The sequence below is a fragment of the Plecotus auritus genome (assembly GCF_963455305.1).
Source record: "Plecotus auritus genome assembly, chromosome: 6".
NCBI classification, from domain to species: domain Eukaryota; kingdom Metazoa; phylum Chordata; class Mammalia; order Chiroptera; family Vespertilionidae; genus Plecotus; species Plecotus auritus.
Window position 1 is genome coordinate 126,429,377 of NC_137773.1, and position 25,044 is coordinate 126,454,420.

General features: G+C 45.3%; 1 protein-coding gene across 2 annotated transcripts in view; it reads right to left on the minus strand.

Moving 5' to 3' along the window:
• Positions 1-735: 735 nt before the first annotated feature.
• The window catches only part of SYNPR (synaptoporin), a 300,995-nt gene continuing 276,686 nt past the window's right edge, over positions 736-25,044 (minus strand). For both annotated transcript variants that reach the window (XM_080671519.1, XM_080671520.1), the window contains 2 exons: positions 7,496-7,687; positions 736-2,405 (listed from right to left, as the gene is read on the minus strand). In XM_080671519.1, the coding sequence (XP_080527645.1) occupies positions 2,148-2,405; positions 7,496-7,687 (450 nt within the window). In that variant the 3' untranslated portion in view covers positions 736-2,147. The remainder of the gene's footprint in view (positions 2,406-7,495; positions 7,688-25,044) is intronic.

Consider the following 25,044-nt stretch of genomic DNA (forward strand, 5'->3'; position numbering starts at 1 on the left):
ACTCGGACCAGTTCCCCCTCCCAGCCCACAGCCCAAGTGATGTTAGGAGTCAAGGCTTGTTTCCTTTTCCAGATGTCCTTTATTCTGCCCTCCTCCACTCCACTCTACCCCGCAGCCACTGAGATCTTTCCAGAATGCATCGCGTCCCTCCTCTGCTTAAAACCCTTCAATGTTCTCCCTTAGAGTTCTGGATCACAGCCCCCACATAGGGCTTCCCTCGCACACCCACCTTCTCACAAAGACCCTCATTCATGGCCCTCTTGCAACTCTACATGTCCATCCTGCCATCCAAGAGCTTAGCAAGGCTGCTCTCTGCCTGGGCCATTCCCCCCACCCGGTCCTTGTGAAACTCTATGCATCTTCAGGCCTGAAGCTCCCGGATGTTTCCCTAACTAGCTCAGGTCCCTCTGATAAATGTTCTCAGGGAATCCTTGCCTCTCTTTGTTGCACACAGCATAGTCGTGGAATGATTATTTTAATTTCTGTCTCTCTGAATAGAGTGTAAGTTTCTCAAGGTAGGGTATTTTCTGCTTTTGCTTACTTTCCTAACCCCAGTGCCTTGCATAGTGGTGGGTATATGGAAGGTTCCAGAATAGTGGAATGAATGAACACTCCTGTGCTCATGGAACAAAGACAGGGTAAGAGATTGGAAACACTGTGCATTTACTCTTTGTTCTTCCATTGTTAAAGCCAAACCAGGTTCTATTGTTGAGATTCTCCATTATCCAGCCAGCATTGTATGCAATAACTTTATTAAGGTCAAATAGATATCACAATACAGATTTATCCAACAGGATCCAGAAATTGGTTACAGATATCATCTAACATTGTTTTGTGTTTAAAGGTTTCCAACATCACAGATCACACAATGAGTTTATACACTGATACCAACTTTTGTTTAGAAATACAGCTTTCCCTCACTGTTGGGCCCTCGTGTTTCAATTGAGTTAAAACAAAGAAGCAAAGATTGGCATTTTCTTGATAATGTATTCATTCTGGGGGATCTTTCATGAGAACCCTCTTTGGGATATGGAGTGGCTTTTGGAAGTAATTTCTAATTTATGGGTAATGTTCAAATCAGAATTAGTAAATTGAGTTGAGGCTTGAGAATTTTTAATAATTGAGTTGATGAACATATTAACTTTATAAATAAATAGGTTTTAAAGTTTAGTTGGTAGTTTAGGTCCTGCAGAATATCTTCTTTAATATGTTAACACAATAGCTTCTTGACTATGGTGTTTGATATCTACATCTCTATTATTCTAAGAAAACAGCACTTTATAAACACAAAAAGTTTGTGGGCCTTTTGTTCTTGGTCCATAGGATAAGATCCACAAAATACCATAGAAAGTTACAAGAATGTAAATATTTAGCTAAGTAAATAAAATAAATATTGGGCAATCACCATATAATAACACTGAATATCTACGAATAGGGATAAAAGAACCCAGAACCTTAGTTACAATGCATTCAGAATTGCAGAAGCCGGAGAGACGAATTTACAAGTATACAAAGTATGAATATTTTTTTAAACGTCCATTTAACAAATTCATGGTGCAAACTGGAAAATTTTCATAAATACCATTGAAATGTTAATTTTGTGAGAAAAATGCCTATTCATGCACTAAATCATGTGAGTATTGATTTATCAAGTAAAAAACAACAACAGAGTAACTGTCTGGAACAGATACTTGAGACTTAATCCTATAGGGCCTACATCTCAAAATAATAATACATGCACATTGTGATACACCAAATTCTTATAGAAATCATTAAAATGACTTTTGCAGCAAAATGCATAGGAAAACTCAGTGCTATTTAATTTACTTTATGCATATTGCATACTAGAGACTTTAAACTACAACATTTCTACTATCTCAACACACATACAAAACGACCATGTATCTGTGTATATAACAAGGTACAATATCCAATTAGCCATCTTTGATGAATGACATATCTCCTCATGTCATCTTGACTCTGATTACCATTTATCATGACACAGCCTTTCTGCCTTAATGAGGATTACAGATCTCTGATTTACATTCAGCACTCTCTGCATTAATAAGTGACTGAAATGCTTAAAAAACTCTCCTGCCACTGGAAGATGGTGAGGCTATCTCCAGAGGAATGCAAATACTACCCTGTTAAATCGGATTGGTAAAGGAGGCGGGGCCACTGGACTGTTGGCCAAACTCATCAGAGGCTGGCCCCAAACTCTCCTGCTGGCTGTACCCGCCTCCGGACCCATAGCTGTCTTGGTGGTACCTGCCTTGGTTATAGCTGCTCGAGTGCTTCTCCATTGGGTCTGGAAGATACCTCTGTCCTGAGGAATGCCAGCCGGTCTCCTTGAAAACAAACCAGATGTTTCCAGCCCAGAGGATGAAGTTCAAGAATCCAAAGACCTAAAGGAGAACAAAAGAAAATCTATAATAATAAAAGGGTAATATGCTAATTAGACCAGATGTCCTTCCAGACAACCGTCCGGACGAAGCCAGGGCTGCGAGGGAAGCCCAGGTCCTGGGTGCCAGAGGGAAGCCAGTGCCAGCAGCTGGGCGAAGGAAGGCCTACTCTTGCATGAATTTCGTGCATCGGGCCTCCAGTGAATTAATAAGACGCACAAAAACCCAAGAAAAACCTCAATTTCACAATATGAAAGATCACTTTTCCCTTCAATGTTGAAGCCACCTGACTGTTGAGTGCTTAGTACATGTTAGGCACTGCGTAAAGGAGTTTATGTGTATCAATCAGCTAGTCTAAGTGGGAGGTGCCATTTTTATACCCATATTAATGATGTGAAAACTGAGGTTAAGCAAGGCTAAGAATCTTGTTCAAGGTCACATAGCTTGGTAAGTATGAGGTCTCAGATTCAAAGCCCTGTTCTGCCTGACTCCATAGACTGAGTCTTTCCCTTATATCTCCCCAAATGGGCATTCCTCACGGTGTGTAAGGGGCACAGGACTATTTTCATTTTAATGATGGTCCATTAATTTACCTTCACTTTGTGGCTAGAGGAACTCCTTTTCCGTTTGTAGTAATGATGTAAAGAAAATGAGTCCATTTAAGAAGTACGGGAGAGGCAGAGGTAAGGGGTATGCAGAGAGGTGCCTCTGGCATTCAGAAGGGAGCACTGAAACTGGAGTAGGAGCGAAATGCAGGTTTCAGAGGCAGGGATGTTTCCTCAAACACTGGGTGTAAGGCTTTGCTATGCAAATACCTCTTTTTCTCCAGGTGTGTCCTTGGGGCTGTGACCAGGTGTGAAGGGTTGGATGGGAGCAGAAGTGCTCCCGGATGCCAGGGGCCCAGACAACACAGTGGTTCTGCAGCCTTTCCCAAGGCAGACTGGCTGCCCTGGGCATTAACCACAGGCAGTCAGTTTAATGGCCCATTGGAGCCCGCGAACAATAGGAGCATACAAAACTGTGATAGCCAAAATGCACTTGAGCCGTAGCCCTGGAGTAGGGTGTTGCAAGTTGTGCTGGGTCAACATCAATCCCTTGGTTGCTGAATGGTGGGTGGTCCAGAATGCCTTGGGGCTGAGTGGGGAGCTAGTACGGTCAAGATGAGTGGTCTTCGGGGCTTGGAGCCTGACCTACTTACAAAAGTATTTCAATCTTTTAGCAGCAGGTGAATCAGGCAGACCAACTGATTATCAGCCTTTCAGGCGCCCGCAGGCTTTGGAATCAGAGGGGCCTGGGCTCAGCAATTTCTTGCTCTCTGACCTCCGACAAGGCAGTTAGCCTCCAAACCTCATCGTATGAAATGCAAACAATTATTCCTTCCTTGGGGGAAGGTTATGCATAGAGCAGCTAGTGTCCAGCACATTAGTAAATGCTGACCGATTGCTAAGCTATGCTCAGAACCACTTCCTAAAATATTTCCACGAATCGTTTTCAGTTGACTCTTCTGCGGCAGCATAAACAGAAACAGGGCTTTGACAGCGAGGCTGTATTCTTGAAGATGTCAAGAGCCCAAACTGAGTTTCTTGGCCCCTAATTGATCTAACTGAAGACTGGTTTGTCCAGACCTCCCTCCCTCCCTTCCTCGGTCCCTCGCTCCTATCCCATCCTCTTCCTTTCCTTTAACATTGACTGACATTTATTTAATATTACTTTGTGCAGTGCTCTCGGCTCCTTGCTGAGGGAGATACAAAACATAAATAAGGCACTTATACTAGTGTAATAGCTGCATCATCAAAATGAATTGTGTAATCACTGACATGACTCTAATTTAATTTAAATATAGGACTTTTTAACTATGTGTACACTAACTAGGACATTATCCATCAAAAGGGATATTTTGGTTAAATTGTACTTCTGTATGTATATGTCAACATTATATATGAGTAGAAAAAATTATCAAGGAATCTTTTCAGATATGGAGGGATGGCTCTGTGGGGGGTTGCACCTTTAACTGTTTTCTGGTTCTTGGTCTCTATCTTTCCCCTGATGCTGCTTGGTTGCTAAAAAAGGAATGCTCAAGAAGAACCTGGAAATCAGGGAAATGCACCTTAAATTAAGAATGTAATCAATGTGCCGAAACCGGTTTGGCTCAGTGGATAGAGCGTCGGCCTGCGGACTGAAGGGTCCCGGGTTCGATTCCGGTCAAGGGCATGTACCTTGGTTGCGGGCACATCCCCAGTAGGGGGTGTGCAGGAGGCAGCTGATCGATGTCTCTCTCTCATCGATGTTTCTAGCTCTCTATCCTTCTCCCTTCCTCTCTGTAAAAAATCAATAAAATATATTAAAAAAAAAAAAAAAGAATGTAATCAATGTGCCTATATCTAAAGAACAGCGATGTCTTACTCTATTTTTATCACAGACACAGCAGGCCTCGAGGCTGGCACATTTTATGGGCACACAGGCCCTTGAATATTTTCTTGCAACTGAAACTGGAGTGAGGATTTTGATTCAAGCTCAGATGTGAGGACAAGAGAGAGACACCAGGTACCATGAGAGAGAAGGGGAGATGAAATATGGATGAACTGAAATGTGTCAAGATCGCCTATAGTGAGGCTGGCAACACAGAGTGGAAATTATGGATAGAAGGGCAGTGAACCTGGTAAGGAAAGTTGAGAGAGTAAAAAACACTCTTTTCTCTCCATTGTGAGGCTCTAACACTATGCAAGATTTAAGGAAATAAATGCACTTTTTGTAGCAGCTTTCCTTGGAAACTTACTGAATCACGTGCTGGGCACGATGCTAAGTACTTAGATATTATTGCATCCTTTCAACAGTCTTGTGAGGTCTCTTTTATAATAACCCATTTTATGGATGATGAAAAACTATAGATTTTGTAGACAATGTAACTAAGTTGAGGAAGCTTACTAAATGTGCCTAAGAACAGTCAGTTATTGAGCAGTGGAGCCAGAATTCAAATGCCTGCAGATTCACTGCAAAACCCAGTCCTTCACCACGTCAGCGGCGACAGCATTAGGAGAACTTGGCTCTAGGCTGGCATTGTTGTTACTGCTTGAGAAACCTTATGCAAAGCCCTTTGCCTCAGCTCCCTGCACCTGGAATAGCTGGATGGTTCGCCTACCTATCAGTGTTATGGAGAAATTATAGATGCCAAAGTGCTTTGAAGAAAGTAAATTGTTACCCAGCTACAAAATATAGTTATTTTGGCCCAAGATGAGCTAATGAGATTCTACCAGAAATCTGGGGTTAGACCTGAGTGGCTTTTTCTCAGTCCAAGACATTTCTGTAAAAAGAAATATAAACACAGAAATTGTACAGTGGCAATCTTGTGTGAGCAGAAAAAAGAGAAAAACTCCCATCTGATAACAGGGAATCTTGTAGCAGCCATGCAGACAGCATCAGAGATGGGGGAGGGAGGATGGGAACTGTCCCATTTCCCGCCAGCCTTCCAGGGTCCTGGCCCTGGCTTCTGCCTTTGGAAGAGACATATTTAGTATTTTTTCAATTATTTTCATTTTTTGGGGTAAAAGCTAGCTCAATATGATTCGGAGTTTGCAAGGAAAAAAATGGCTGTGCTTTCCAGACTAACATACTGTCCTTCTGCTTTGGGGAGTAGAAATTTGATTGCCCTTGAGGAGCTCTTTCCCGGAACTCTGCATTTTGACAGAGCTATGCACTTTGCCATCAACAGCAACTTGATGGGACCCTTCTTCGGTCCCCGACACCTGGAGCCTTGATCCTGCCCTGGACCCTGCTTTGTTGAGAGCCTGTTTCTTCAGGTCTCATCAGTTTTCTGCGCTACTAATTTTCCTGATGAAGTAAGTCAGAGTCAGTTTCTGTTCCTTGCAACCCTAACATTCTAATGCATACAGATGTTGGTGCTAGAAGTGAAGGTGCGAAGAACAGACTGTAGGAAGATGAGGATTGTTTTTGCAGTAACCAGTGTGAATGGAGTTTTCTGTCACTAGGAACTGGAAGGCCTTAGCTGACATGGATCTATAAGTATAACAGGGTTGGATCCCCAGTCAGGGCACATACCCAGGTATCGAATTGGATCCAGGGAAGAGGGCATGTGGGAGGTAGCCAATAAAAAATTACCAATAAAAAAATTTAAAAATGACTATGAGACACTAATACATAGTCTGTTTCCATGTTCACTATTTTACCCAGGCAAGATTCACAGCCAAACCATAGGAGCTGAGGAGCAACCCTCCTCCCTTCTTATAAACCTTCTCAGATTAAATTTCAGAAAGCTGCAGGAGCATAAATTAACCTTGAAGCAAAGAGAATTATTTTCAGGGGCTGCTAAAGAATGTTGTTCCTTCAGCAAGCACTGCTGAGTCATTTTTTTTTCGATAACTACTATTTTTGTTGTTGCCATTATAGCTTCTGTCTTTCTCAGACATAGTTTCTTTCTTTACAATAACACAAGTTCTTACACTCATACAGGAAAAATCCAATTTAGCAACCTGCTGCCTGTCAGGGTTTCTGTCTTCCTGAAAGATTTATCCACTTGATAATAATATTTGACTTTGTTTAACTCACATAGTTCAGCTTTTCTGAAGTTATCAAGCAAATAAACTGGGAGCATAGAAAAGATAAAAAGTGACCGTAACATTTGTAATTTCTTTCTGTTGCCTCCAAAGTCTGGGTATTTTTCTTTAGACAATCAATTGGATGTATTCTAGCTCTGTGTGGCTTGAACAATGTTTTTCTTCCCAGGTAACCTTTATGCGATCAAATATTCATTTTTAACTTCTGGCAGGCTTCAGCCTTAATGTTCAGATTTTATATCTTCTTCGGGCTTAGAATTTTGACTTGACTGTCATCCAAGCAACAGCTGCCAATTCCTGCTGAGCTCTTATTAAGAACTTTGTAATTGGCAGCATCGAAGTCTATGGGTTCTGACAATAGTAACTTCAGGACCAAAGGATCAGCTCGCACAGGGAGTGAAATATCACCTGTTAGATTGGCCTAGTTTTGGAGGCAGGCATTTCCAAGATGACTTCTGAGGTGTTTTATTTGCTTGACAGGCAAACAAAGAATTGGGAGGTAAAGCACAGGTAGAAACATACCACAGACGTGTTTAAGCTGGACATCACGGGGCTGTGGACAGCCATGCACTTGTTGGATGGCTGTTTGCAAGCTGACATCAGTAACAACACTTCTTTGGGATCCGTTGCGACCTTGACATCAGACAGTCCTTTTGCCCACGCTGATGAACCCACCAACCACAAGAACGAAAAGACTACAGTGACAATGAAGTCCTATAGAAACAAACAGAAAGATAAAACAGTGAAAGAAATGTGAACTTTAGAAACAAATCATTTAGTTTATACAACTGTTTGATTTGTCTTTTGGAAAATTCCAAGATCCCATAGCAATGAAACCAAGGAAAAGTTGAAAAACAACAAGAACAAAATTTTGTGATATTACACTTATATTTCTATAAAATCCTATATAACAAAAGGGTAATATGCAAATTGACTCTAAAGGCAGAACGACCAGAACAACTGCTCGACCAGTCACTATGAGGCACACTGACCACCTCTCCGTCCCTTTCCCCAGCTGGCAGGCTCCCATCGCCCAATGGTGAATGGGGAACAGGGGGTGGGTGGCAGCAGCGGGCGGGGCTGGCTGCGGACAGCCTGGAAAGATGGCCCTGATCGCAGGCCAGGTCTAGGGACGGTACCCTCTCAAGAATTTCGTGCGCCGGGCCTCTAGTAAGTAATAATAGTAATATTTTTCTTAAATGCTTACTATATCCCTGGAATAATGTGAAGTACTTATAACCCTCATCTAATTGCTCCCACAAGACCCCTGTAAGAAGGTTGCAATAATGATCCCATTTGCACATGGTGAACTCCCACAGAAGGACTGAACAGCTTGTCTGAGATCCGCATGGATGATGAGTGATGGTGTGAGAATTCAAATCCAGGCAACGCAACTCCTGAGCCCATGTTCTTAACTACCATGCTATGGTGATTTCAAATATTTAAAGAGATTTGCTGATTAGTAAAGACTCCTGAATGGTAATATTCATTCATTCATTCATTCTTTTTTTTAAAAAATATATTTTATTGATTTTTCACAGAGAGGAAGGGAGAAGGACAGAGAGCCAGAAACATCGATGAGAGAGAAACATCGATCAGCTGCCTCCTGCACACCCCCCACCGGGGATGTGCCCGCAACCAAGATACATGCCCTTGACCGGAATCGAACCTGGGACCCTTGAGTCCGCAGGCGGACGCTCTATTCACTGAGCCAAACTGGTGAGGGCCATTCATTCTTTTAACAAACCTCTGCATTATCTACAGCATGCTTGGGACTGTACTAAGTGGGGGACAATAATAGCTATAATGTTTTGAGTGCTTTTGAAGATTTTATATGAAATTATCTATAAAAGTGTTATGTTAAACAGCATTTTAGTGCCATTTTTAAGATGAGGAAACTGAGGCCCAGGTACATCAGGTAACACATGGAAAGTAGCAGAGCAGAATGCAAATACAGATCTGTCTGACTTAGAAAACCACCTTATACGAGTTGAGAGGAAAGAAGCTTCTTTACTCACTTCAAGCAAAATCGCTATGATATAAGAGGATGAATACTTTTAAAGAAACATCTCTAAGTTTCCAATGATATTCTCCCTTGTGATTTAGAGGTGGCAGGGGTGGGAGTCACTGCCCAAGACTTAAGCAGGGGTTAATTTACAAAATATATAAAGAAGTTATACAACTCAACAAAAGGAAGACAAATAATCCAATTAAAAATGGGCAAAGGCCCGGCTGGCGTGGCTCAGTAGTTGAGCGTTGATTTATGAACCAGGGGGTCATGGTTTGATTCCTGGTCAGGGCACATGCCCAGGTTGCAGGCTCCATTCCAATGTGCGTTGTGCAAGAGGCACCCGATCAATGATTCTCTTTCATCATTGACTAGTGGCCCGGTGCACGAAATTCTTGCATATTAAGAGGGAATTAATTAGAGAAAGTAATTTAATATTGCTATTTGCCTTTATAATAGAAGTGTCAGAGATGAAAGAAAATTAGTAAAATGTATATGAAAACCTTCCTCCTGTCAGAGTCTGGGGTGCACCAAGGGACCCAGAGTCAAGTCCCCGCCCACCCACATGGGCCTCAAAATCGAGTGAGACCCAGACCCAGCTGGCCCCCGCCCCCATTGGGCTAGATCCAGTCCTGACCAGTCCCACCCTTGTCAAGCCCCACTGGGCCAGGGGATGTAGCCTCAGGTCCCTTGGCCCGGCGCCAGGACGGGGGGGGGGGGGGGCGGCATGGCCTGAGGTCCCCCAGCCCAGACCGGGGCAGGGGGCATGCCTTGAGGTTCTCTGTCAAGCCCCGCCAGGTGGGGGACATGGCCTGAGATCCCCTGTCAAGTCCCACTGGGTGGGGGGCATGGTCTGAGGTCTCCGGTCAAGCCCCGCCAGGCAGGGGGGCCCAGCCTCAGGTCCCCTGGCTGGGCACTGGGAGGCGGGCACAGCCTCAGGTCCCCAGTCAAGCCCCACCGGCAGGGGGGTGCAACCTCAGGTCCCCCATCAAGCCCCGCTGGGCAGGGGGCATGGCCTGAGTTCCCCTGACCCAGCACTGGGGGTGCACCTTGAGGTACCCTGTCAAGCCCTGCTGGGTGGGGAGCATGGCCTGAGGTCCCCTGTTAAGCCCCTCCAGGTAGGGGGGCGCAGCCTCAGGTTCCCTGGCCCAGTGCTGGGGTGGGGGGTGCGGCCTGAGGTTCCCTGGCCTGGTGCCAGGGTGGGGGGCACTGCCTGAAATACCCTGTTAAGCCCCACTTGGTGGGGGGCATGGCCTGAGGTCCCCTAGCCCAGCACCAGGATGGGAAGCACACCTTGAGGTCCCCTGTCAAGCCCGGCCAGGCAGGGGGGGCGCAGCCTCAGGTCCCCTGGCCCGGTGCTGGGGCAGGGGGCATGGCCTGAGGTCCCCTGTCAAGCCTGGCCAGGCAGGGGGGGCGTGGCCTCAGGTTCCCTGGCCTGGCGCCGGGGCGGGGGTTGTGACCTGAGGTCCCCCAGCCTGGTGCCAGGGAAGGGGGCGAGGCCTGAGGTCCCCTGTCAAGCCCAGCCAGGCAGGGGTGTGCGGCCTCAGCTCCCCTGGCCCAATGCTGGGGCAGGGGGTGTGGCCTGAGTTCCCCCAACCCAGCACTGGGGGTGCACCTTGAGGTCCTCTGTCAAGACCCATTGGGTGGGGGGCACGACCTGAGGTCCCCTGTCAAGCCCAGCCAGAAATGGGGGCGCATCTTCAGGTCCCCTGGCCTGATGCTGGGGCGGGGGGCGTGGCCTGAGGTCCACCATCAAGCCCCTCTGGGCAGGGGGTGCAGTCTGAGGTCCCCCAACCTGGTGCTGGGGTGGGGGGAGCAGCCTGAGGTCCCCTAGCCCAGCACTAGGTCGGGAAGCGCACCTTGAGGTCCCCCGTCAAGTCCTGCTGGGCGGGGGTGGGGGGCATGGCTTCAGGTCTCCTGGCCTGGCACCAGGGTGGGGGGTGTGGCCTGAGGTCCCCTGTCAAGCCCTGCCGGGTGGGGGATGCAGTCTGAGTTCCACTGTCAAGCCCCATGGGGGCTGGGGAGGGCGTAGCCGCAGGTCCCTGCTGATTGCTCCTTAAAGCTCCTTATGGGAACTTGGCTTCAGCTGTGGGTGCAGCCATCTTTGTGACAGAGTGATGGTCAATTAGCATATTCCCTCTTTATTAGATAGGATGTTTCTATCTCTCTTTCCCTTCCTTCCTGAAATCAATAAAAAAAATATTTTTAAAAAATGTGCAAAGGACCTAAATAGTCACTTCTCCAAAGAGGACATACAGATGGCCAAGAGACATATGAAAAAATGCTAAACATCACTAATTATCAGAAAAATGCAAATTTAAACCACAATTAGCTATCACCTCATACCTGCTAGAATGGCTACCACCAGTAAATCAACAAACAAAAAGTGCTGGCGAGGATGTGAAGAAAAGGGAACCCTAGTACACTGCTGGTGGGAATACAGACTGGTGCAGCCACTGTGGAAAACAATATGGAGTTTCAAAGAATAAAAAATGGACCCACCTCTTGACCTAACAATCCCACTTCTGGGAATATATTTTAAGAATCCTGAAACACCAATTCAAAACAATCTGGAAACTTGGAGATGCTATTGAACATCTCATCCATCTCTTTTATTTTTATATATCTATTAGCTCTTCTCAAATATTTGGGGAACTACCATTGAAGCAACTAGGTGAAAATGCTAAAATCTAGGCAATTACCCACCAGCTTTGTCTACTTGACATGAAACCTCTGGGCCTTGTGAACATATCCGCAGATGAAAGGCTGTGTGCAGAGGAAAGGACTGGAGGAAGTGTGGCACACAGGGGGTGTGGCAGGAGGCTCAGAGTCAAAAGCAGCTAGATCTGAACTTCACTTTCCACAGGTACCCTGAGGTACAATGTTCTCTCATCATGTGAACAAAACTCCGCCACCACAGTCTTTTATGTATATAAAACTTGGGAGTCAGATGTATATGAGATTAACACCTCTCCCCCGCCCCCACACACACTTTTTAAGAAAGAGATAACACACAACTATCTTTTCCCTCCATACAATGGCAAAGAGTAAAGTGATGGATAATTAAAATATCAGATAATCTAAAGTCATTTCTCAATTTGTCTAACTATTTTTAAGTTGCCCCCACCACTAACCTATACTTTAAAATGGATGTGTATTATAGGAAATCAAGGAAGTTACACACGGAGAAATTTTGACTCAGAAAATGCCGGCAGACCTTCCGGGTGCCACCTTCTGAATCCGGCTCTATGCTCTCATGCCATCACCTTCCCTGAAACTGGAAAAAATGCGCATCTCCTCCTCCAGAATTACATAACCTTAGAGTGGGAGGAACTGCGGGGATAAATCTGGGCTGTCAATGACTCCTTTGAAAACATAATCCTGTTAACTTACTGTTCTGCACCACCAATTACCTCCCAGACAGGGCAGGGAAGAGTTGATTTGCGTGGCTGGAAATAATGCAGGAAAGCAAAATGGTCAAGGGTTTTACAGTTCTCTGGGCTTCAGTGTTTATATCTGTAACATGAAATAGGACTGCCTAACTCAAAGGATTGTTGTGAAACTTAAATTTAAGTAAACATGTTAAGCATGGAGACGGGAACATTCTAAGTGTTAAGTTAATGGGTGGGATGATGATGGTGGTGAAGATGATGGCTTGGCTAGATTTTCTGTGGTGAATAACGTTGGACCATAAATTCAGATGCAATGACTTGTTTTGTTTTTTTTTTTTTTTCAATCTGTATTCTGATGTTCTTTTCAAAATAGATAAATAGATTCATCTGTTGAGGTTAAATTCATATGGCCAAATTTTTGCTAATACAGTCTAAATTTTGAGCCAGTGGTTCTTTGTAGGTAGAGCTTCAATAATACTTTGCAACAACCAGGCACATGCACGTGTGTGTGTGTGTGTGTGTATGTGTGTGTGTGTGTGTGAATATTTCATTTGGCTGCAGTGCATGATTGGAAAAGAGCTGGGTGGCTGGGTTAAGACATGTAAGGCCATTTGAAGACGTTCTGCCTGGGAGAATGAGCCACTGCTCTGATCAATGCTCATTCAGGAGGCACATAGCCTGTGCTGTCTCAAGTCTGTTCCCAAGTTGGCCTCATTCACGAGACTGTAGTGTTTCCTTGGGGATGGCACAGTCTGAAGCACTTGTGTCCCTGTGCCTCGCCAAATATCTGCCACATATACAAGTTCTCATATATACCCCTGAATGGGAGGAGAAAGGATAGAGACTTCACAGTTGGCTGAGTCACTTAGAGGGAAAAGCATTTGGATTTCAAAAATTGGTCTGTTTCCTATATTATCTCAAAGATGTAAGAAACTCTAACACTGGCTGCCTATAAAAAAAAAATGAAGTGACTGAAACATAGGGATGGAAAAAGGTTTTTATTTTTTTGGGGGGGGTTGTTTTTATTATTTTTCTTTTTTTAAATATTTTTTTTATTGATTTCAGAGAGGAAGGGAGATAGAGAGATAGAAACATCAATGATGAGAGAGAATCATTGATTGGCTGCCTCCTGCCTGCCCCCTACTAGTGGGATAGAGCCTGCAACCTGGGCATGTGCCCTTGGCTGGAATCGAACCTGGGACCCTTTAGTTCGCACGCAGGCCGACGCTCTATCCACTGAGCCAAACCGGCTAGTGCTATTATTTTTCTTTATGCATACCTTTCCCCTTCGCCCTGTGTACCCTTTTAAATGACTGGATTTGAAAATGTTAGCATAATTTTAGAATAGGCATATTTTACTGGATCTGACCTTTGGCAATAGTGAGAAATCTTCTGTTTAGGGGAATGATTATGATTATATTTCACACTTCCCTCCCACAAATATTTTTTTTTGCAAGTGAGCAAGAGTTGTTAGCTCAGTTAGGTTCATGAAAAGAGCTGCTATTTTTTAAGCATTCCTTATGCCTTTCTAGAATTGAAGACCCATTATCCTGTCATGGATCAACCCATCTGTCAGCCCGCAACAGATGGTTAGAATGAAGAACTTCTAAAATACCAAGGAGGAAACCATTCTGCACTTTGCCATCCGCAGCTAAAATCCAGCCCGACTTCAGAAAAGTCCTTTGTACACCCCACTCAGCATAGGAAGTGCCAGTGAGGAGAATATTACATTTGAATTACAAATTAGATGCCATTCCTCAAAAAGGTGGCTCTTGGACCGACAGCGGTTGGCTTTCCTCTATCAGTTGGAGGGAAAGAGACCTGGTTTGAGTCTCGGTTATGCTGCTCCTTGGCTGCGTGGCCTTGGACAATTTCTTTGACCTTGTAGGCCTTTATTTCCTCGACAGAAATAGTAGAGAAGTAGTGGCTTATCTTAGATGAAAAAAAGAGGATAATTTGTGGGACAATATCTTACACAATCAGGCCCCTGATAAATGATGGACATCATTTTCACTGTCAGTTCTTCCCTTCGGTTCTTATCCCACTTCTTATGGTGTTTACTCCACCTCAAAGATTCCGCGTCTCTGACGGCAAGGTTTGGGTTGGGTGCATGGGACAGAGGAAGCACACATGTGAAAGTGCAAGGTGGGCCTGGAGCTGGGGGAGTGCCTGTCCCTCTGCAGTGTGTGTGGTGGACAGTGTCCCTCGATGAAACGATGTGTTGTTTGATGTGTGCACAGGAGGATGGGTGTGCGGACCCATGAACTACAATGTCATTGCATTCTAGGCGGTGCATGTTCTTAGAAGCTGGTGGTACGGGGGACTTCTGCTCAAACCCTCTTAGGGAGAGTGAGTGATCCTGTGTTTTCTTGGTTTTCATTTTCAGGCTGGATAAAATACACATTTGTGATTCTTGCCCTGGTAGGCATAAATATTAGTTGCATTGTAACTTAGGTTTCATGCCTTACCTGGCTGATGGCGCATAGTTTTGCCACTTTTAACCTACTTCCAACATATCACTGTGAGAATGTACCAGGCGCAGTTCTTTCCGGCGGGAGTTTTGGGAGCTCAGTGTCCCGCTCCCCTGTGTGATTTGTTACAAGTGCTCGTGTCTGTGCTGAGAAGGAGTGGCAGGCTTCGAGAAGCAAGGCGTGTCCGAGAGCAGGGCGTGCCCACTGTCTGCCAGGCCTCGTGTTGAGATGCAGATTCCCATTCAGTGGTCTGGAAGGGGGCCTGAGAGTCTGTGCTTCTGAAAAGCTTCCGAGTGACACCAGGGCTACTGGTCCGGGGACAAACTTTGAGAAGCAAGGTCCTAGCCTATGAGGAAACTCCCTCCACAAAATGTCCCCGGCCACCGGGCACCTTTGCTCTGCGTGGCCCCGCTCCAGCGGGCTTTCCGCACCACTGCACACGCTGACCGTCTGCCTCATTATCATAGGTCGGTCTCATGTTCCCAATTCTGTTTTTAGATTAGTCTCTTGTTACTTTCTGTCTTTTAACATTTATGGAGGAACGTCCACATAGCACACACTCTGCCAAGTGTTATCTTCATTTAATTCTCAGTGATAAGGTGGATGCTGTTACTACCATCGATTAACAGGGGAGGCTATAGAGGCACAGAGAGGTTAAGTAAGATACCCAAGGTCACCAGCCAGCAAGTAGCCTAACCAGGACACAAACGCAGTTTGGTTCTGGAGCCTGGGCTGTCACTCATGCAGGCTTTGCTAAGATTATGCCTCCCTGGAATGGTGTCCGATGTCTTCACGACTCCTGCAACGGCCTTCCCAGTGTTATACCTAACACGTCTGAGCTGATAGAGCTCGCATCCCTTGTACAAGCAAAGAAAACCCAGAGAAGCAGTTTCTATCTTACTTTTCCCTTTTTGAAAAATATATTTATTGATTTCAGAGAGGAAGGGAGAGGGAGAGAGAGACAGAAACATCAATGATGAGAGAGAATCGGCTGCCTCCTGCATGACCCCCACTGGGGTTCGAACCTACAACCTGGGCATGTGCCCTGACCGAGCATCGAAACATAACCTCCTGGTTCATAGATCAATGTTCATCCACTGAGCCACACTAGCCGGGCTGTTTTTATCTCTCCCTCTTACCCCCCAAACTGGCTGCTTAATAAAAGCTGTGGAGCCGAGTGTCGGGGGTTAGGACTAACAGCATCAGACAGCAGTCCAATAACACGCGCTCCACCAAACTGCACATGAGAATCTGGCTGTGAGTGGTTCTGCTGCGCAGGCACCGTTTGACCTGAGCTATATTAAAATATGCTATAATGAGATCTCATTATATGCCATATTGTATCCTGTTGATGAGAGGAGGAATTTAGCTATTACAAAAGTGAAGGTTCTACATACGATGTTCTTAATCACAATGAGGACCCTGATTCCACACAAATTTGCAGAAATTAGCTGAAGCTGTTATAACCTTGTACGAGTTGGCAGAGATGTCCTTAAGTGCTACTTATAATATCGTATCATGTCTTTAAAAAAATTTTTTTTTTTACTATCTCCAAGATGAAACCAAATAGAAAGCATTTTTTTTTTTGTTTTTAAAGAGCACAAAGCAGGCTGCACCTCATTCTGGAGGTACGCACGCACCCTCCTGGCTCAATATTGCAGGAACCACCCCCATGCTATTTATGCACCAGGGCAAACAGCATGGACTCCACTGGAAAACTCCTGGGAAATAAACATGTCACAAGGACTTTGATGATTTTGAGAGAATGCAGAATTATGGTACCTGTTAAGGTAATGGTGCCTAGCTTAAGTTAAAAAGAGATGCACCCTTGCAATAATGATAATCTTTGAAAATGTGGTGAAAGTCCGAGGATTGAATCATACACAAGTGAAGATGCGTTCTAAAACCCTTTTGTAATGAGAAAGTCATCAAGAGTCCAAATAACCTTTTAAAAATATATATTTCTATTCATTTCAGAGAGGAAGGGAGAGGGAAAGAAACAAAAATGGATGAGAGAGAATCATGATCATAAATGGATGACAGAGGGAAAGAGAGAAAGAAACATAAATGGAGAGAGACTCATGCCTCCTGCATGCCCCACATTGGGGATCCAGCCCGAAACCCGGGCATGTGCCCCAACCAGGAATCAAACTGTGACCTCCTGGTTCATAGGTCAACACTCAACCACTGAGCCACCCTGGCCTGGTTCCAAATAACCTTTGATAAACCCGTTGAGTCTCCCACAATGAATGGCGTCTTGCTTTTGTGCATACATCAGAGTGGGCTTGTGTTTGGGGCAGGGATGAAGAGCGTGGATCTTTGCACGTGGAAATGCTTCAGTGCAGGGGGCTGCTCTCACCGCGAGGACCACAGATGAGCTGAGGGGCCCGGCAGCTGTGCCGATGCTTTCCAGTGGATGGCAGGCAGACCTGCGGGCTGGAGATGTTGGTTTCCCTTTTTCTCTATATCTGTCCTGTGTGTGTGGTGTTATTTTTTGCCCTCCCCCCCCCTTTGTAAAATAAACACATATCGCTGAATGAGAATATGTCAAATGCACACAGTGTTGTGTTGGTTTGGACTGGCCTTGAGGCTTTTTGTTTTGTTTTAGTGACAACCTCCCAGCCCACCTTCCTCAAAGGTTTCACAATAATGGGTCTCAATCTAGTGCTCTGTGGGGAGCAGCCACAGTGTTTAGACAGGTTCAAGCCTCGGACTAATGAGAGGGCACAGTTCTCTGATGGCCACGTACAAGTCCCAGCTTGGAGGGCAGAGCCCTCCCAGCCCAATTATAGCCAATAGCTGTAGTTGTAAGCTTGAATCTATGGTCCAAACACGTGGTCCCACATGCCTGAGTGGGCTTGATAGAGTTCAGGTGCATGTAATTGAGTAGGGTTGAAACCCACGAGAATATTGTAAACATCTTGACCACACCCTTACTTTGCCTCGTGGCGTCTGGCTATAAAATAAAGACACGGCTTGTAGTCCGTGGCGCTGTCACTAGCTCTCCATCAGAGAGGACAGCGTCCCACCCAGACCCAGCTTTCATTCTCTTGTTTGTCTTTTCTCAATCCTTCACCGCCCCTTCTCGGGTTCACCCTTTGCCGTGCTGGCACGGCACAGTGCTCCTTTGAAGCAATTTGGAATAGAGGCTGGGGGAGCCTTCCTGCTGGTTTAGTATACAGCTCTTTTGACTGTCCTCCGGACAGCGGGAGAAAAGCCCTTGGAGACCCCTCCTCACCGCTTCCCCATCTCTCTGGTTTCCAGTCACTAGGAGGGCAGTAGAGCACAGGGATAATCGCTACAGTTCTGGGTTCTTCATCACTGACTCGCTGTATGACTTTAGCCAAGATCCCTCAACCCTCTCTACCTTAGTTCCCGCATCTGTAAACGGGGGATAATAACTATCTCATAAAATTGTCCTGAGGATTAAGTGAGATGTAATATGTAAACACTCATTCCATGCCTGGCATATGACAGATACTCAATAAATATTAGCTGTTGGCATTATTATTCTCAGGTACTAGAGACATAGGGCAGAACTGTTTAACAATGAGATTTCGTTGTTAAGAGTGAGTTTCCAAAGCAGATCTAGAATGAGAACAACCCCCTGGCTTTCAGGACTGACTGAGAGTGGTAACTAAACCTAAGTAGCTGACAACATGTTAATAAAGGCTGACATTTTCGTTGGGTTAATGCTTCAGCTTCTTGGAAGCCAAGCAGCAGCTGCCCAGCTGAGTTCCTGCCTCGGAGGCATTCATGCTGCACTGTGTGCCTGGCTCCCGTGGGCACTTCCTTCCACTGTGCTCCGGATCTACTCTGCCGTTCAACTCCCCACGGGCCACGCCTGACTTAGGGTTGTATTGCTATGAGCAAGGAATAGTTATTAAAGTATTTTTCTGAGTCACATTTTTAGTTGCCCCAGGGCACTTAATTCCATGCATTTTGGCAAAGAAATGCACTTCCCCACAAATAATGTTGTATTTACTAAATCACCTACATTTTATCAAAACAAATATATTTTCCTCTAGACAAGGGGAACTTTCTCAAAAGTGTGAGTTCTATTCTACAGAGGTTTTGATGGTTTTTACTTATTAAAAAAAGTAATAAAATAGCTTTGTTTTTCTAATATTCACTGACTTCTTTGTTTCTAAATACAAAATGGATGCGAGGACTAATTTCACCTTAGCCGTTAGCGAGCTCCTCGCTCAGCTGGGTCATATAATAGCTATTTTTAAGCATGAATGGTGCTCACTTTGGCAGCACATATACTAAAATATTAAGCATGAATGGGAAGACCTTTCAAATGAAAATTCTTAATTCATTTTTAATAATTTAAAAATAGAACAGTCCTCCACCCCACCCTTGGCATTCAAAACTAAGGCAAAATACCAGAGTGTTCTTCCTTAAAATGATAGATAACAACTTTTTTATTTATTTGTTTTTATAGCTAGATATGAGGAACCAACCTCACAAAGAATCTGAAGTTACTTATGTACTTCAAGTTAGAAGTAGGAAAATTAGTTAGATAATCCAAAATGATATGAAACACCAAAAGAAACAAATAAAAAATCAGTAAACAGCACTGGTCATACATCACTTTTAACTATGTGTCAAGTGACATTCTAGACACTGGGACACAGTAGACAAAGGCAGACAGAACCCCTGCCCCACAGCACAGACTTTCTTGTGGAATGAGCTGCCCCTGTTAAGTGCCGCTCATAATATCCTATATAATAAACAGGTAATATGCAAATTGACCCTCATGCCCTCACAAGATGGCTGCCTACGACCAGGCCTGCAGGGGGGTTAGTGAGGGATGACCAAACGACTGAACAATAGGCTGCATGGGGCAACCAGGCCAGCGGGAGGGCAGGGGGGGATGTGAGGGGCAACCAGGCTGGCAGGGGGGGCAGTTGGGGGTGACCAGGATAGCGGGGGGGGGGGGGAGGGGAGTTAGGAGTGACCAGGCCGGCAGGGGGCGAGGGGGCAGTAAAAGGCAACCAGGCTGGTGGGGGGACAGTTAGGGGCAACCAGGCCAGCGGGGGGGGGGTGCAGTTGGGGGTGATTAGGCCAGCAGGAGGGGCAGTGAGGGTCGATCAGGCTGGCGGGGGGGGGGTAAGTTAGGGGTGACTAGGCAGGCAGGCAGGTGAGCAATTAGGAGCCAGTGGTCCAGGATTGTGAGGGGGTTGGAGAGGGTGCAGGCTTATTTACCCCCCGCCCCCCATGCACAAATTTTGTGCACCGGGCCTCTAGTCATATTATAATAATAGACAACGAACAAGGTAAGTAAGTAAAGTATTAGTGGTTTGGATAGTGGTAATTGTTACATGAGAAAAAAATAACACAGGGAAAGGACAGGAACTGCTATGATGGGAGAATGAGTACTAAATTCCTAGGTGGGGTGGCCAGGGAAACCTTATTAAAAGGCAGGCTTGATGAAAGACCTGAAGACAATAAGGGAGCCAGCATGTGGCTATCTGGGTGGAGCTGTCCAGGCAGAGTGAAGAGCCCGCATGAGAGCTCTGAGGTGGGAGAGAGCCTGGCGGGTTATCAATCTAGAGAAAGGAAGGCTTAATTAATTTGCTGCAGTTCTTTATGTTTTAGGGCCAGAGACCCTTTAAAGGATGTGATGACAAAGGTATTTATCCAGCTCCAGGGAAGTTGGATTTGCAGGAAGGACTAGGAGAGAAGTAGGAGAGGGTGGTCACACTTGCACGAGGGGTGACAGTAGTCTGGATTACAGAAGCGCAGCTGGATTCAAGGAAGAGAGGATCGGGAGAGGGACTTAATGCAGGTGGGTGAGGAATTGATTTAGAGGTGGGAGGTGTCGTGTGGGACACCCAGGTCCTGGCTGGAAGTTGGTAGATCCATTTAGTGGGGCCCCAAATTGGGAACCTGGAATTCCAGCATCCCTGATGGCAGCAGTGTCCACCGGCTCAGCATCTGCTTGGTGGACCTGCCCGGAGAGCTCAGGAAGCTCAGGCACAGGCCAGCCAGGCCTTTGGATGGTTATTTTATCAAGATACAGCTCTGGGCTCTGTGTACCCATTTAAAGTATACACATGAGAAGAAGTCTCATTGTACGGTGTATTTCTAAAATCTCTTTGGTTAGGCATGGTTAAGGGAAACCTCGCCTTTGTTCTTTTTTTAATCTTTTAGATGGAAGATCTGATGGTCAGCACTACTGCCCAAGTTAAGTTCTCTTTGAGAGTCTCTTCCTGCTTATCCCTAGCACTTGGGACTTTATGAAGTCATAACCCCTCTTTTCACCCTCCCCCTCTCTCACATTCTCATCGCCCCATTACCTCATGCACATCTCACATCCACATCCCACCTCTTTGCTGCTATCTCCACATGGGTGTCCTCCACTCCTCATGTGAAAAGAGCTCCTCATCTCCAGCCCTACTCCTGCACTGGCAGGGATCAGCTTGGCTGAAAGAAACTCCCAGGTTCCACCAGGATCCTGCGTAAGCTCCCCTCCCTGCCCCGCCCTCCCACTTTGCCATGGGATAGTGTAAGGTTGCGGTTACCAGCACAGGCCTCAGATCAGACAGATCTGGTTTCCCATCTGGCTAAGCCACTACCTGTCACATTACTGACCTCAGGACTCATCTGAAATGGGAATAAAAATACATAGGATTTCTGTGAACTGTACTGAAATAATGTATGCGAAGCACTTGGTTTCATGCCTGGCATATAGAAAGTGCTCATGAAAGAGTTTGTGTAATGATTAGTCCTACTGCTTTTATTTTTAGACTATTTCAATCGTCTCCTAATCAGCCCCCTACCGCTATTCCCAGCAAATTATTTAATTAACATAAAATGTTTATTTAAAAAAATTTTTAAATTAATCCTTATCCGAGAATATGTTTCTATTGATTTTGAGAGAGAGAGAGGAAGGGAGAGACAGTGAGAGAGAGAAATGTGAGAAAAACATTGATTAGCTGCCTCCCCCATGCACCCTTGCTGGAGACCAAACCAGTAACCCAGGCATATGGCCTGACTGGGAATTGAACCTGCAATCTTTTGGTGTATGGGACTGTGCTCCAACCAACGGAGCCACCTGGCCAGGGCAACATAAACTTTTAAAAACACAGGTTTACTAATACCCCTCTCCAACTGAAAACTTCCAATTGAATAAGTAAGTGTCTTAGTATTCATCCTGCCTTGGGAATTATTAAATTTTATTTTTACTTTTGAAGAGGAAGCAAGCATCAGAGGTCTTTTTATAGGATGTAAACCTAGGCTCTTCCCACAGCCTCATCTTCCAGGGCCTTCACCTCTAAATTACACTTGCCCTTACACATTCACACCCTCACTTACACACTCATACCCACCCTCACACATACAAGTGGATGCGCACGCACACACTCATGTACTCACACTCACATATGCACACACACTCACACAGGCACACACACTCTCCCTCTGTCCTCTTCTGCACCTGGCCCCTTATTCGATGTGTTTCCTCTTGGAAGAAGCTTCCGAGTGTATTTGACTATAGAAGCCCAACCTTCATTCTCACACTTGACCATCTGTTCCTCAACCCAGTTTCTCAGGTTGGATCCATCCCTTGTTTCTCCTTTCCTTCTATATGACGATTTGCTTTTCCAGCATTCTGGCCCGTGGCACAGTGAATCACATAGCCCTAAAGCCAGGACTCTCTTATCTGAATGAATTAGTGAAGATGGTACCCTGTCTCTGGGCCTCAGAGGCTAGCCTCGAATTTCCACATGATTACTGCTCAATAGCAACTGCCTGTTGAATTCAGTAAGGAAGATCTAGAGACTAGATCCTAGTCTCTGAGATGGAACTGTAAACACGCAGGCAGCAGCGTGTAGGCTTGCGTTTATCCAGCCACCTGCTGCTCCCTGGTTCACAGTTTACAGTTCACAGTTTACCTTGCAGGGAGTGTGAGAGTGCATCTGCACAGCCATCTGTCTCGCAAAGTGCCAGCAGGCCCAGGTCCCCCCAGTCTTTGTTTCACTAACTTACACTTCCTTCTCCTCACCCGTGAGCCTTTTTGGTAGTTGCCACCTGACAGTTTAAACCAGAGATTTAAAAACAGGTTCAACCAGTTTGACAAGTTAAAAAAGGAGGTGTTCAGGGGTAGAGTGAATGTGGAAATGGACTGTCAGTGGGTCAGTGGGCCACAGGTTTGGGAGGCCCACCTTTGTCCTGATAGATGATGCGTTCTCCAATGCTTGGAGGAAGATTTAGTAACACGTTCTCTCTGCATGCAATGCTGTGGTCTGGCCCGACATACTGCTAAGCAGAATGATGGCACACTTTTAAGGAAATCAAACAGCTACTTCTTGAAACTTGGAAAGTCATTCCAACTGAGAATTCCCTTCCTAGCTTTGGGTAAGAGAAATGGCCAAGAATGTTCTAAAATTAGCTCCAGTTCCCTTACCTCAGACAAATCACCATCTGGTGTTTCTTTCATGGACTCGCAGAAAGCTGGCTGGAACAGAATATCTCAAATACCAGTAGCATCTAATCTGAAAGGTTCACTTGGTATCAAACTCACAAAGCTGTGAAGTCTCTACATCTACACCCAGGTGATGGGTGCCGCTGAACTGGAGCCGAGGAGGATCTTCTTAACCTAGTCTCAGAAGAAATGTATGTTACAGTCTCAGCTGGGGATTTCTCTGCTGCAGTAGTGTGTCAGATGGGACTACAGAATGAAGAAAGTTATTTTACCTAAAATTAAACATAGTACCTTTATTGTCACTAATATTTGTTCTTAATAAAACCATGACACTTTGGATCATAAAGAAGTAGGCACTAATTTCCACAATAACTGCCCTAAAGATGATAAACAATTGTTGTTTACTGAAAAAGAGTTTAGTACAAAAGGAAAAGAACATTAACTCGAAGCCTCAGTGTTTCTTTCAAAGTCTAGGCTTGGAGAAGTCAGAACCTCACCTAGTCTTTACTTCACTCTTTAGCAAGTTTCTGCGTAAGAGCTTCCTGACCCCCTAGCAATGTATGCTCGCTGCTGAATGAAGAGAATTCCACCCGCCCAGAAAACAGGAGGCCCAGACCTTCTGTTGTGTGTCTATGGGCTCGATGGGTAAGTGTCTTTAGAGTAAACTGAGAGTCTGCTTACATATTATTTGCTCTGCGGAGCTTTGCCCACACCCCAGGTCAGATTAAGCCTGCCTTTCTGTCTGAAGCCACAGGGCAGCTGGGAGCTGTGGGAACCATGTCTGGGAAAGGCTATTTGTACCTACAATCTCTCCCTGGTTCCTGAGCAGGGAGGACCCCTTGGTGGCTTAACAAAGCTAATGGGTGTGGATATGCGAGCTAAGACAGTGTACATCTTTGTAATAAAAAAGGGAGCCGGGAGATCACGGAAGAAGGAAAATCCGGAGGCTGGAGAGTTGGTGGGTGGAGGTTCAAGAAGCAGTAGAGAAAGTTGTGATCTCGGAGCATTTAGCAGAGGGTGGGTGTGAAATCAAGGGCAGGAATGAAGAACAAATCCCTCACAAACTTTCATTTATTTATTCTTATTAGCTTTTTTTTGGCATTGCGATATGTCATGTCAACATCATCAGCCCCCAATGGAACATTCTAGATATCTCATACATAGCTCTTGGGTGTGGTGCTGAATCCCATGACCCATTGGCACCTGGTTCTGGGGGGTGTGCCGTCGTGTGTGGGCTGAGGTCAGGGTTATCAGACATGTGTCCTGGTTTGTGTGGGATGGTCTGCTGCAGGTGTCACCTGCTGTCCTGCCTTAATTATTTGAAAGAGCTCACTTTGAGTAGCAAAAGGGTATGTATCTGAATGATAAATTATAAGGCCACACAAAAGAGCTTTTGCGTTACTGTACTTTGAAGACCAGACATATTTTATCCCTGAATTGACCATTTATCTACCTCCACCCCTGGAATCATGGGCTCCCTGAGGGACCAGGTACCATCTTCACTAATTCATTCAACACTATGTACTGAGTTGTGTTATATGTGTCAGGTGCCAAGATATAGCAAAAAATAAGAAATGGTCTCTGCACTCAAAGATCTTACAATATAGTGGGGCAGGCTGATGTGTAACCAGAAATAATAATAATAATAGAGAAATAAGGCTCACACTGGGTTTCTCCACCCCCACGTGACTGACATTTGGACTGGAAAATTCTTTGTTGTGCTGGGGTATCCTGCACCTTAGAATGTTTGGCAGCATTCCGGGCCTCTA